Source organism: Rattus rattus, chromosome 7 (genome assembly GCF_011064425.1).
Source record: "Rattus rattus isolate New Zealand chromosome 7, Rrattus_CSIRO_v1, whole genome shotgun sequence".
Lineage (NCBI taxonomy): Eukaryota > Metazoa > Chordata > Mammalia > Rodentia > Muridae > Rattus > Rattus rattus.
Window position 1 is genome coordinate 130,446,042 of NC_046160.1, and position 14,324 is coordinate 130,460,365.

The 14,324-nt window shown below is 52.2% G+C and overlaps 1 protein-coding gene across 1 annotated transcript; it reads right to left on the reverse strand.

Annotated features, from left to right (window-relative positions):
• Positions 1 to 1,214: 1,214 nt before the first annotated feature.
• On the reverse strand, positions 1,215 to 12,673 carry Gpr132 (G protein-coupled receptor 132). Its single transcript, XM_032908916.1, has 3 exons — positions 12,598 to 12,673; positions 7,412 to 7,502; positions 1,215 to 3,448 (listed from the first exon to the last, which is right to left on the reverse strand). Exons 2-3 carry the CDS (start codon positions 7,437 to 7,439, stop codon positions 2,346 to 2,348), a joined length of 1,131 nt encoding a protein of 376 aa, XP_032764807.1. The 5' UTR covers positions 7,440 to 7,502; positions 12,598 to 12,673; the 3' UTR covers positions 1,215 to 2,345.
• Between the last annotated feature and the right edge of the window lie 1,651 nt (positions 12,674 to 14,324).

Sequence of the window (14,324 nt, forward strand, 5' to 3'; positions counted from 1 at the left end):
CCCGCAGAGACTGTCGGGCAGTCCACATGCTCCACAGAGGATTCCAATGATGCTGTGTTTCTGGGGTGCTGGCCCAGGCATGATGTCAGAGCCCTCAGGCTGCAGGGAGGGGAGGGACAAAGACCGGTAAAAGCCATTAGAGAGGGCATCTGAGACCTGTGGGGGACAGGTGGAGGCCCCAGTCCCGTGTGGGGTCAGATTACTGCTTCAGAGAAAACGGCATCCATCTCTCAGCCTGTGCTGTACTTGGCGGAAGGCTCTGGAAAGGGGAGGTTGTTTAACTTCGCTTTGCCAAGGTCAGTATAAAACCTTAAGGACCCGCAGCCTGCTCGGCCTTCCTGCCCTTTGCCACCGGACACATCACACTTAGAGTCCCCATGTTCCAAGGGCTCACCTTCCTGTCCTAGGTTTGACCTTCCAAGTGGAAAAAAGGTGTGCCTACAGAGGTTAAAAAAAAAAAAGTCTTATTTTAAGAAGGAAATAAATAGGGGTTGGGGATTTAGCTCTGTGGTAGAGCGCTTGCCTAGCAAGCGCAAGGTCCTGGGTTCGGTCCCCAGCTCCGAAAAAAAAAAAATTAAAAAAAAAAAAAAAAAGGAAATAAATAGAGCGGCTGTGAAGATGGGGCAGTTCATAAAGTGTTTGCTGTGCGAACAAGGACCAAAGTTTGGATCCCCGGTACCCACGCAAAAGATGAGGAGGCATGGGGCATCGTGTTACATGCATTAATCCCAGCAATCGGGAGGCAGAGGCAGGGGGATCTCTGTGAGTTCCAGGCCAGCCTGGTCGACAGCAGCCAGCCTGGACTACAGAGGACAGCCAGGACTATAGAGAGAAACAAAGTTAATGCACTTCTGCCTGCAGGTACCGTCCCAAGGCCTGCAAGGCAGAGACGGGGGTCCCTGGAGCAAACCGGCTAACTGGTCTAGCCACATTGGTGAGCTCTGGCTTCAGCGTCAGACCCTGCCTCACTGAATAAAGTGGAGAGCAATCAAGGAAGGTATCAGGTGTCCATGTTTGGCCTTCGCACATCACACACACACACACACACACACACACACACACACACACACACACACACACACGGCTCTGCACACTCATTCACACCAAACAAACACTGCTAACATAAGCTTGTAATCCCATCCTCGGGAGGTGGAGACACCAGGGTCAGGAGACAAGAAGTCACCCTCCGTTGCTCAGTGAGTTTCAGATCAGTCTGAGGTGCCAGAAACCGTTTATCCAACAAATAAGATATAAGCAACAGCAAGGAAAGGAAGTAGGAAGTCGACTTCTATCCCTGTGTTCTTATTCTCAGCACTGAAGAACTGAAGTTAAGCCCTGAGGTCCCAGTCTCTGATCAGCATTTGTGATGTGTGTGCTTCAGGAGGATCATCTCTGAGGCCCGCCATGCTCAGGGATCCTTGGCCCTTGCACTCCAAGTGTATCGGGAGTCTCTGGAGTGAGGGGGCGGTGGCTCAGTGTCAGCCAGTCCCAACAGTGAGTGACCCAGTGAGGTAGCTAAGGAAAACACTGGGGTGACTCAGCAAGAGCGGAGCTGGGACTTGACACGGAGCCAACACTGGAGCAAATGGGGCAGAGTGGGGCTTGCTCTTGACCTGCTCTTTCAGGAGCCGCAGCCTACCTCCTCTGTGCCGTCAAGGCCAGAGGTTGCAAGGCAAAGAAAGACAGATGTCAGATATCCCCTTCTCTGGTAGCAGCTATACCAACCTCTTCCTGGGGTGTCCACTAGCACTTCCTAATGTAAACGGTTGAGGGGGTCCCTGGGGAGGATGCATGAGACCATTAGGAGCTGGAGCAACTGGTTACCATGCTCCATGGCTCCCCTAGAAGCTAATTCTGTCTACTCAGAACCAGTCCCCTCAGGGTTGGACTCCTATCCCCTATGGCTGTAACGCTGTGGTGGTAACCACGAATGGGTTCATGTCCATCTCTGTGGAAAGCCCAGGATGTCCAGTGTTAGCCACTGGACAATGTAGGAAATCGTAGAACATAAAGTGCTCTGTCAAGTGCCCTGCTGATAGCTCTTGGGAGCCCTGCAGAGCACCCGGCTGATAAAGAGCTGTCCTGCCAGCCACATGCTCCCCGAGGCCCTGGAAGCCTAGGGTTATGACTGGTGCCCTTAGCACCCACCGCTTTCCATAGAGGAGAGCCTGAAGGTCCTAGACACCTAAGGAACAGAGACTTTCAGAGTTGGTGGCCTAAGAAGGAGAGATCAGCAGCGTGTGCTCCGAAAAGGCATCTGAAGTGTTGTGGACACCCCAGATGGTGACTCAGAGGACCAGGTAGATGTGACCGGTGTTGGTGTAGAGTGGGCTTAGCAGAGGTCGTCAGGCAGTCTCTCCGGCAGAGCCCAGTGACCCTAGCTCCACTGGCTGTGAGCCTGGAAGGTGCACAGTACTGGGGAAGGTGTATGCGTTCATAAGCGCTGTGGGTGAGTGCGTCTCCTCAGAGTCCTTCAAGTAGGTGACATCTGTCTTCGTGGACCACTTCTTCCACCCCGTGTGGATCCTGCACACTTCTTGCCGAGAATGGTCTGTAACCAGCACGTAGATGATGGGGTCAGCCACACTGTTGACCGTCGACAGGCACAGGAACACCGTAGAGACGGTGTACAGCCTGTTTTCGAAAGCACACACAGCAGCCTGGTCTCTTTGGTAGAATGAAAAGCTGGCAGCTTTGATGAGGAGCACCACGTGGTAGGGAGCAAAGCAAACCAGGAAGATGGTGACAACCGCAATGGCGGAGCGCTTCACCTTGTTTTTCTGCGCAGCGCTCAGGCTATCGCTGAGCTTGATGCTCCGGAAGATCTGGTGATTGGTGAAGGCAAGGATGCCGAGAGGGACGGCAAAGCCAAAAGTGAACCGCAGGTAGTAGTAGTTGGCTATCTTACTGTTGATCCCCAGGGGCTCAAAGCAGAAGCTGTCCTCCACCTTCATGTCGAACACTGGATAGTTGACAAGCCCAACAAGAATAACCACACATGCCGAAATGGTGACAGCAGTCCTCTGGTGCCGGTAACCTCGGCTCTCCAGTGCGTAGACCACGGCCATGTAGCGGTCGCAGGAAATGCAGCAGAGCAAGAGGATGCTGATGTAGATGTTGCAGAAGAAGATGTAAGCCGTCACTTTGCAGGCCTGCTGACCCAGGCTCCATTTGTGCTGATTCTGGATGTAGATGATCCACAGAGGCATGGTGCTGATGTACAGCAGCTCGCAGAGGGACAGACAGAACAGGTAGACGGCGAGCACGTTTCTCTGTAGGACTTGCAACAGTGTCAGCCAGGCAGTTAGGCAGTTGGCCGGTAGGCCCAGCATGCACACCACGCTGTACACCGCCACCAGGACCACTCTGCTCTCCTCGTAGGACAACGTGTGGCAGCTCGTGGGGACTGAGGTAGTCTGAAGAGTAGAGGTGACCGCCGTGGCATTTCCTGTGGGACAGAAATGACACGGTGGTAGGAGTTTATGGAGCCACCCTCACTGAGGGAGATGTATAACACCAAGAAAAAGCAAGAAGCTCGATGGGTGGTGGGGTTTGAAGAGAGGACTCAGCAGGTAAAACAGACTTGATGCTGACCCTGACAAGATGAGGTGTTCTCTGACTTTCACATGTGCACAGTGCACATGCATGCCTGCTACAAATGCACAGTGCACATACATGCCTGGTTCACACACACATGCCTGATTCATATGCACAGTGCACACACATGCCTGATTCACACACACAGTGCACATGCATGCCTGCTACAGATGCACAGTGCACATACATGCCTGATTCACACACACATAGCACACACGTGCCTGATTCATATGCACAGTGCACACACATGCCTGATTCACACACACAGTGCACATGCATGCCTGCTACAGATGCACAGTGCATACACATGCCTGATTCACACACACAGAGCACACACGTGCCTGATTCATATGCACAGTGCACACACACACCTGATTCACACACACAGTGCACATGCATGCCTGCTACAGATGCACAGTGCACATACATGCCTGATTCACACACAGAGCACACACATGCCTGATTCATATGCACAGTGCACACACATGCCTGATTCACACACACAGTGCACATGCATACCTGCTACAGATGCACAGTACACATACGTGCCTGATTCATATGCACAGTGCACACACATGCCTGATTCACACACACAGTGCACATGCATACCTGCTACAGATGCACAGTACACATACGTGCCTGATTCATATGCACAGTGCACACACATGCCTGATTCACACACACAGTGCACATGCATACCTGCTACAGATGCACAGTGCACATACATGCCTGATTCACACACACAGTGCACACACACGCCTGATTCACACACACAGTGCACAGGCATGCCTGACTCACACACATAGTGCACATGCATGCCTGCTACAGATGCACAATACACACACATGCCTGATTCACACACACACAGTGCACATGCATGCCTGATTCACATACACAGTGTACACGCATGTCTGTAACACACACTCAGTGGCACATGTATGCCTGATACACACACAATTAATAAATACAAATTTTAAGTAAAAGAGAAGCTTCACCGACTTCAGACTAGACACATCAGGAGTTCAATAGACTCCAGCTGGAGGAAGCCAGTGGGACCAGAGAGTGGTTAGCACCAACCCCAGGCCTTGAGCGATGTGGGTGGGTGAGATTTTTCTGGTCACAGTGGCCACCTGGTGAAGAAACCTTCAGCCATGTTGTGGCTCAGATTTGGAGGCCCCAAGGTCACGGTCTCTTGGTCCCAGGCTGATATCTGTTCAGTGGCTCTGGTTGTCCTGGCCAGTTGTCCCGGACTGGCTGTATGAGTGACAGGATGCCAGCTAAGACCTGCACTGCTCCTCAGATGAGGGCTCCTTGTTAGGAAGGGGACCTGTCCCCAACCGCAGAGCCTGATACTTTCTTAGGCAACTGATGCATTTTCCAGGCTCCCTCTTTAATCCTGATAAAACACACATAACACAAAATGTTCTCTCTGTCCAAGTCCTTCATTCCTCAGCATGCAGCTGACTGTCACTAAGGACATCTGCTGTGCAGACCTGAGCCAGTTCCCACCTAAGAATCTCAGCCTGCAGAGCAAAGCTCTTCTAGAAACACTCACAGGCACGCGCATGTGCACACACACACACACACACACACACACACACACACACACACACACACACACACACACACACACACACACACACACACACACACACACACACACACACACACACACACACACACACACACACACACACACACACACACACACACACACACACACACACACACACACACACACACACACACACACACACACACACACACACACACACACACACACACACACACACACACACACACACACACACACACACACACACACACACACACACACACACACACACACACACACACACACACACACACACACACACACACACACACACACACACACACACACACACACACACACACACACACACACACACACACACATACACACATACACACACATACACACACACACTTTCCTCCCTTCCATTCTCCCCACCTCTGTAGAGCAGCCTCACCCAAATGGATCCATCATCAGTGCAGATTTAGTCTACTGAGCATAGCATCCTCAGGGTTCATCCACATCATAGCATGTGTCAGAGTATCTCTCTCTTTCTTTTAAAAAGATTTATTTATTTATTCTATATAAGTACACTGTAGCAGAAGAGGGCATCAGATCCCATTACAGATGGCTGTGAGCCACCATCTGGTTGCTGGGATTTGAACTCAGAACCTCTGGAAGAGCTGAGTCATCTCTGCAGCCCCACATCACTTCTTTTTAAGATAGGCTAGCATCCCATCAACACATTCCACGCACAGGGACATTGCCCAGGGAACATACAGACACTTTGATACTTGTCATGTGTGCCTGAAACCTAGGCTGCTTGCCACTGCTGAACTGTTATGAACAATGTGAGCATTGGTGTCCCCAATTTCTGTCCCTGCTGTCTCTTTTCTGGGTATACCCGAAAGTGAATTTGCTGGGTCACGTGGCCACTGTGTTTACTCCCAGGAAGCCTGTGCTACTTTCAAGTGCCTGCTCTGCTTTCAGCTCTATCTGCAGAGCTCAGGGCTAGTCGGCTTCTGCTTTTTTTCCCCTTCCTTTTTGACAGTGGTATGAGGCACCTTCCTCCCACAATCTGGGTGTCCTAGCTCACCACTCAGAGGCATGCTGTTATCATATCTGGGTAGAGAAAGTGAGGTTGAGGTTCCACAGGTGGTGAACTGCCTTAGAGACCAATGCTAAATCTTGACATCAGAACCTATGTGGGAGTCAGCAAGGGTGAGAGATGAGTTCACAGGCAGCTATAGGTGTTCAGACAGCTCCTTACCTGGGTCGCTCTCTTCCCACTGTGAAAACACCCTCAGGCAAGCATGGGAGTCTCTTCCCCCTCCCTGGTTCAGACACTCCTCGGTCCTTCTGTCCTGTCTGTCTCACCGGTCCATCCCAGTTCAGGAGCTCCATCTGTGTACCCCACTCCACCCCACCCTACCCACACACCATGCAGTTTTACCGAAAACTGCAAGAAACACAATCTGGGACCAACCTGCAGCCTTGCCTCTCCCAGAACCACACTGAACAGCCACAGATTCCCCAGCATGGCTGACTCTTGTCACCTGCTCAGGCCCATATAAACCTTTGGAGCTTCGATGTGGACACTGCCACATACACTATCTGAGGATGAGTGTGGCTTCACAACCCCACATCCCTGCAGGTTACCTTAGAAATGTCTCCCTCGGGTAGGGAGGGCTTCTGGAGTGGAAAGAAGGGAGGGCAGTGGCATCATGGAAAGCCATGGGAAGCTCCTGGTCAACTGCTTACCAGGATCTCCTGAAAGTTCTCTTGGGCCACCAAGATGGCTTGTGACTCACCATTTGTCACGGTCACAGGAAGTCTACATTTAGAGTACAAAATGTCCCCTCACTCTTGTGCCTGGCTTTCTTTAGCACTTGTCAAAAAAATTGTGAAGTGAGTATATCTTGAGTTTTACTGATTGACTGATTGATTGATTGATATTGATTGAGATAGTCCCTGGGCTCTCGATGGTTTCACAGGCACTATTTAGCATGTGTCACTTACTATGCATGGTTTTATGTGATGGTGGGGGATTAAACCCAAAGCTTCATGCTCAACAAGGCCTCTAACCAACTAAGCCACATCCCCAGCCCATTGCATCTGGAGTTCTTGACGGAGCAACCCTGATTCCATTTTCGTTACAGGAATCTGCATGTTAAGGAATCTGAATGATGGGACCAAGTGTACCACATAGGAACTTTTGGGGGCCTTCTTCCATGTCTCAGTCAAACGAGACTCTCTCACCTGTTGCATTGGTGGGTTCTGATCTCATGGTGGCTCCTATGTGAGTTCTGTGGACCCCCTTGTGAAGGTGACTCTGACAGCTTAAAATGACCTGGAGAAAGGGTGTGTTGAAATGGAGTTAGGTGAAAATGCAAACAAAACAAAGCAAAACAAAAGCCAATGAGAATAAACCACCCACTCACCCATCCATCCACTCACTCACCCATCCATCCGTCCATCTGTCCATCCATCCACCCATCCATCCATCCGTCCATCTGTCTGCCCACCCATCCATCCACCCACCCGTCTGTCCATCCGTCCATCTGTCTGTCCACCCACCCATCTGTCCATCCATCCGTCCGTCCGTCCATCCATCCATCCATCCACCCAGCCAGTCAGCCATCCATCCATCCATCCATCCACCCATCTGTCCATCCATCCACCCATCCATCCATCCATCCATCCACCTGTCCATCTGTCTGTCTATTCATCCATCCATCCATCCATCCACCCATCTGTCCATCCATCCACCCATCCATCCATCCATCCATCCATCCACCTGTCCATCTGTCTGTCTGTTCATCCGTCCCTCCATCCACCCACCACCCAGCCAGCCAGCCAGCCATGCTGTTGCAATGCCTGCCACCCCAGATTGACTCATTCAACAAAGAGTCTAGAACATCCCACAGTCAACACAAGGTAATGCAGGGCAGACAACCAGGCACCAGGGAAGCCGGCGAGCATCAAAGCATCACCCTGGAGACCATAGTTAAGACGGTTATTTGTTGGTTATAGTTGGCAAAGCTGATGGCACCCGAGCTTCCACAGAAAGAATTAAGAAGGGCTCCCAAGGGGTTGGGGATTTAGCTCAGTGGTAGAGCGCTTGCCTAGCAAGCAGAAGGCCCTGGGTTCGGTCCCCAGCTCCAAAAAAAAAAAGGAAAAAAAAAAAAAAAAAAAAAAAAAAAGAAGGGCTCCCAAAAGGCCAAGAAACGCAAAATAACCACGGAGGAAAGTCTCTTTGTTTTGTTGTTGTTTTGTTTTGTTTTTCTGCCTATCAGGTTGACAAAAACAACTAACTCAGTGTTCTGGAGACTGAAGACATGGTATCCTGAAACTACATAATGAGGATGCTCACTGGGTACAAATATTTCAGAGCCCGGCGTTGCAGTCAGTGTCCAACCACCTTAAGAAAGTTTAACTTTGGGCTGGAGAGATGGCTCAGTGGTTAAGAGCACTGACTGCTCTTCCAGAGGTCCTGAGTTCAAATCCCAGCACCCACATGGTGGCTCACAACCATCTGTAATGAGATCCAATGGCCTCTTTTGGTGTGTGTGAAGACAGCTACAGTGTACTCGTATAAAACAAACAAATAAATCTTTAAAAAAAAAAGAAAGAAAGTTTAACTTTGAACTTGCCGAAGTTCCTCCTAGGGAGTGTTTTCCCCTGATTAAACAATGACCTAAAAAGTTAAGTGTGTGTCCCACCTGCCCACCTGCTCCCCCCAACACACGTGGCTGCCCCTCAGTCAGGCAGATGACCACAGTATTTGCCCAGAGTACATTGGGCCTTCGGGAGTGGCCTTCTGAATCCTATGGAAGCCAGGCTGAACCCACAGACATCAAAGCCTAGAGCCTCACAAGTAGCCACCAGTTCCCAGCTCCCCTGCTTCCTTCTCAAGAGTTTCTGAAAACAACAGGAAGCTAAACGATTCACCTGAGGTTGCAGAAGGTCACTGACCTCTGAAGAAGTTTGAAGCAATACATTAAAGAGAGGCAAAGCCAGGAAGGGCAAGAACCACTGTCAAACATTGACCCTCAGCAGGTTCCTCGAATCACTTCACCATGCCTTGACCAGCTGAGCACCAGGTGTCCGTCTGTCCCTCTGGGTCTCGCTCTACGTCTGGCACACCAAATTCAAATTATCACTGACCATCACCCCCATTCTAGCGAATGAGCACATGACTGCATGGGGCAGCGCCTGGAGCCCCAGTCAGAGAGAGGCCTGCACCTGCCTTCCCTGCAACTAGAGTTAGAGTTCTGTAAAGTCAGCCACAGAGCCAGCCTAGGGCAGGTCTGTCTCCTGCAGGGGCTGCACCATGTTCACCCTAAGCACCCAGCAACCCTGAGTATGGGGAAGGGGGCGACGCTCAGTGTTCGGCCACCGTGCAGAAGCCAGAGGAAGCAGGGGTTTAACAGAAAACGTGACCGGCACTTCCCCCCTGCGGTGAGGATGCACTGTGGGAAACTGTCATAGCTACAAGTCACATCCTTGTTACCTGTGGACAGAGCTTGGCCAGGGAGACAGAGTGGGCAGTTGGGACTAACTGCTCAGCCTAGACAGAACAAAAGAAGGCCGTGACATCCGCATCTGGGTCAAGTCCCTAACCCGTGGGGCATCAACGCTTACATCAAAATAGATCAACCCTGAGTCTCAGGCCAGAGCAGCCTGCACTGGGACATGGGGGTGGGGGGACTGCTCCTGAATCCCTACACTATAATGTGGCCCCTCACCATGGCTGCTCCTGGGTGCCCTCAGCCCCTCACCCTGGCTGCTCTTGGGTACCCTCAGCCCTCACGCAGCATTGGCTTTGTATTCGTGTCAGTGTCCTTTGTGCTCAGAGAATGTCATGCCTTAGGCTTGTCCCTTTCTCAATCTGCCCCTTCCCTTTGGGATGTCCATCTTCTCTGTGCTACAGACTCTCCCTCAGAGCCCCTCCATTTCCTGTCTAAGCTTCCAGGGTCCCTAACATGGCCAGTTCAGTTGTGAGCATCTCGAAACAACTAGGCTATTCCTTCCACAGGAAGGGGCAAGAGTCAACAGCCCCACGACTCTCCAAGATACCGGCTTCCCCCAGAAGTGCAGCCAGGCTAGGCTGTCTTATGAATTCCTGAACTGAGTACGTATGTGGAAAGAGAGGAGAAGGATCCCTATATCTTGTCTTCTCCAAGAAGCAGACACTAGCCTCTCTGTTATGGAGGGCCTGGCCTGGCCTGGTTGTGGGTGGTGACTTTTCCTCTTGACGTCCTGGTCTATCTTACAGTGCTGTGTGTCATCTGCGAGATAGCTGGAAATGGCTGACCCCTGAGGGTAGAAGGTCATGGTCAACCTTCATTAGGACTGTGAAACACTGTGCTCCCAAACCTTCCGAGAACCCTGCAGAGAATGTCCTACCGTGTCACAGCCACAAAGGCCACACACCCACATGGTTTACCATACTGTGATGTCTGCTTGGGCCTGGCGGACTCCCTCACTCAAAGGGACCTTTAGCACGCTGAACGCCATCAGGCGGCCGTTGGACGAAGGGCAGCACAACTGGAATGATGGCCTTGGCACGTCACTTGTAGCCACCATGGGAACGGGCCCATGATCCCTGGATGTCCTCTTCTACCTGCCCTAACTCCCAGCCACACCCCTGCTTTCCCCTGGTCCACCAGCCCTCAGACTCATGCTAATGTTTTCCAGCCTTCAAACCACACCTTCGCGCTGGCCACCTGGCTGCACCCCCCACCCCCCATCCTTTCCACTTCCGCCCTCCTGCCTCGGGCGTTCGATAGAGACATCCCCCCACCACACAGCCCCCAACCCCCCAGTAGACCCATCTTGGAGGAAGAGAGGTACTTGGAGTCGCCAGGGCATGCCCAGGCAACACGCCACCCGTGATGCCTATGGCCCTCGAGCCCTGCACTCTGCCACCGCCGCCGATGACAGTCCTGCCTGTCTTTTGACTGTGGAGCTTTCCTAATGGGCAGGAATGCACAAAGGGAAGACATACTTTGTCTCTACCGCTCAGGGTGGCTGGACTGGCCCTTCAAGTCACCAGCACACTGTGCCCCACTTCTCTACCACAGGAATTTCTGGTTGTTTTGGTTGCTTCGGTCTTTCACTTTTCCATCCTCCTACCGGCTTCTCTGGGGCCGGGAGACAGCTCAGTGCTTGTCACACAAGTGTGAGGACCTACATTTGGATCCCCAGAACCCACATAAATGCTTAGTTCCCCTGGCAGTCTACCCTCCGAGGGTAGAGATGAGATTCCCCAGAGCAAGCCAGCTAGCAAGACCAGCTGTATCCTCTGAAAGACCCTGCTTCAGTGAAGAAAGTGGCAGAGCAACAGGGGATGGCTTTGAACACCAATCTCTGGCCTCCACAGTCACATGCATATATACACATATGTGCCCATACACGTGGAAGCACACACATACAAACACACATACACACACTCATACAGAGAAAGAGAAAAGAGAGAAAGAAGAGAGAGGAGAGAGGGAGAGGGAGGGAGGGAGAGAGAGAGAGAGAGAGAAGAGAGAAAGGCAAAAGGAAAAAAAAAAAACCCTTCGACCTCATTTCTGTATTCAAATTCAGAACACTGTGTCAAATTCAGAACGCCCTTTGGGCAGGAACTGTTCAATTACGAGCGTCAACTATACATCGTGTGGACCTGGGGGCCCATCCCCCACACCGTGCTTCTCAGTAACACACATTTCAGTTTGACTGGTGTCTAAGCTGAGTACTTGTGGCAGCCACTCTTCCTTTCCACCCTCCCTCCAGGGTATCTCTGTTCTCACCCCGCTGCCCGGTTAACCCCCTAAGACGTTGTGCCACGTGCCCTCATCAGTAAGACGGTAACTACTGCTCACGGTCCTCAGTGACTCTCCTGAACACTCCACGAGTCTGTTCTCACAAATCTCTAAGTTATAAGATCTCCTCTGCCGGGAACTCCAAATGCCTGGCCTCAGGAGTCGGTTAGCGGCCAGCCCCAGGATCTAGCCCCATGACCAGACAGCCTATCCCAGTAGAACCCCACTGTCCTGTTCATCCCTCCCCAGAGCCTGCCTCTAACCCTAGGTAAGAAAAACCCCTACCCCCACCAACCACACTGTCAGGATGCTCCTGAGTCCTCCGTGGCCCTCAGTTCCCCATCAGAGGAAGCCCAGTGCTTCCCCTCTCATCTGTATCTACAGTTGGGGTGAAGATCTTCCAGAAGCGTCCAGGCAGGTTGGGGGAAGGGCACTCTGATGTGTGCTATTGTCCCTGTGCCCTTACACAGGTGAGCATGGTGCCCCTGAGTCCCCTCTTGGGGACAGGCCTTGGTTAAATACTTTGGGCCAAGCCTAACTATCATCAAATCAGATTTCTCTCAGAAACCACTGTGGAGGGCCTGGCCCACCAGGACCACCCCATCCCCCCAGAGCTACGATCCACTGACTTACCCAAGCCAGCCCGAGGCAGCACAGAGCAGGTCCGTCCTGAGGCAGCGCTGAGCACCCCTCTGCAGGCCCAGCTGAGAGGTTTCAGGAAGTAGTGGGGGGTCCGAGCATGCTCACTCCGAAACTCCCCTAACCACAACGGACTAGTGTGAGGATTACATCACTGTGATGTCGATGAGTTGGGGTGACAGAAAAACAGCTCCGGACCTGTTTGACCTTGTTCTGAAGATGGCTCCGCTCAGGAACTGAGAACTGAGAGATAGGGACTCAAAGGGCTCTGCGAGGCAGCTCCACACAGACTGGTCCCCACCTTCTCTCCAGTCAGGCGGGGTATCCCAGACCTGATGCCGAATGGAAGCCACTGATCAGCTTGGTCCTTGTTGGCACAGCCACCTGGTGCCCTGCGCGCGTGTACTCTACCACGAACCCGACCGTCCCAGTCGATCCCTTCCTGGGGACAGAGCCCGGCAGGGGTACACCTCCACCCCACCTTTGTCTGAGAAACCATCCTTTATCTCAGAAGGAAGCCTTCACCCAGGAGCTCTACAAGTGGTTTTCCTCCTGAGAGTCACATGAACCTAGAGAGTGAGTAGGTGGCATTCCTGGGACAGCTCTCTACACTGAGGGCTGCTGGGGTTGATGGGCACAGCAGCTTCTAGTGGGCCCCAGGGTTACACACCTTACATCCAAATGTAGCCCGTTTCCTCTGGAAAACGCCAGGCGGCTACCGCTGTTTCCCATCCCCAGCTTAACCACACTCAGCCCAAAGGCTGGCTCTAGGTTGTTGACCCCCATCCCTGACAGCTCCCAGTGTCTCCAGGACTGAAGGCAGCGCTGGCCTTGGAATACACCTTTGGAAGGGCTAGCTGGCGAAGCAGAGCTTCACGGAGAAGATTGGAAGAACCCAGATCCCAGCACAAGTCCAACGACGGGAGTCCTTTACTTTGTCATGCCAGGTTTCAAGGCTGGAGGCTGGAGGCCTCTTTCTCACCCTACCCCTAAGAGACATTTACATATTTGTGTGGGTGGCAGTGCAGTCCCTAGAAAGCTGGCCCTCAGGGGTGTGGGGCAGGCAGCTGGCGTGCAAGCCTCCGTCTTAACTTTCTGAAAGCAGCTATTTTTGGGCCATGACCTTGAAGAAATTTAGTGCACAGTAAGGTCCTCCCTTACTCTGAGTGGCTCTGAGCATGATGCCACCAGCCCCAACAGTTGACCCCTCCTGACCACGATGTCACCCATGCCTGACCTCTGGAGGACAAAGGGGTTCGATGGCTCTGGCACAAGTGGATATGGCCTCCTGAAACCTGATCAGCCTTCCCGGGAGCTCTACCTTCCGTTCACCGCAAGGGACAGCAACTGTCTCTTCCGATTCTATAGGTAGGCCCTAGCAACCTTCTCAAGTTTCTCAGTTCTTCTTGTGGGCAGTGCTGAGCCTTACACTTGCCCACCTGCCCCTGAGGCTTCAACACGGCAAACCAGACAGGTCCTCAGCATTTAACTTTCACGTGGTTGTAGCTCATTGTAAGATGGCCATTCGACCACTCTTTGGAGAAGAGCGCTTTCTAGGATCCACCGTCATCTCCTTGTACAGCTGAAAGTCTGCACTCAGTAGTACCACCCTACCCCGTCCAACCTGCAGACTCCATGGAGGTGACCAATCTAAGGACCTCAGCACCAGTGGCATCAAACACTGTCTCGTGTGCTCACGTTGTTCAGCACAGTGTCCTCTG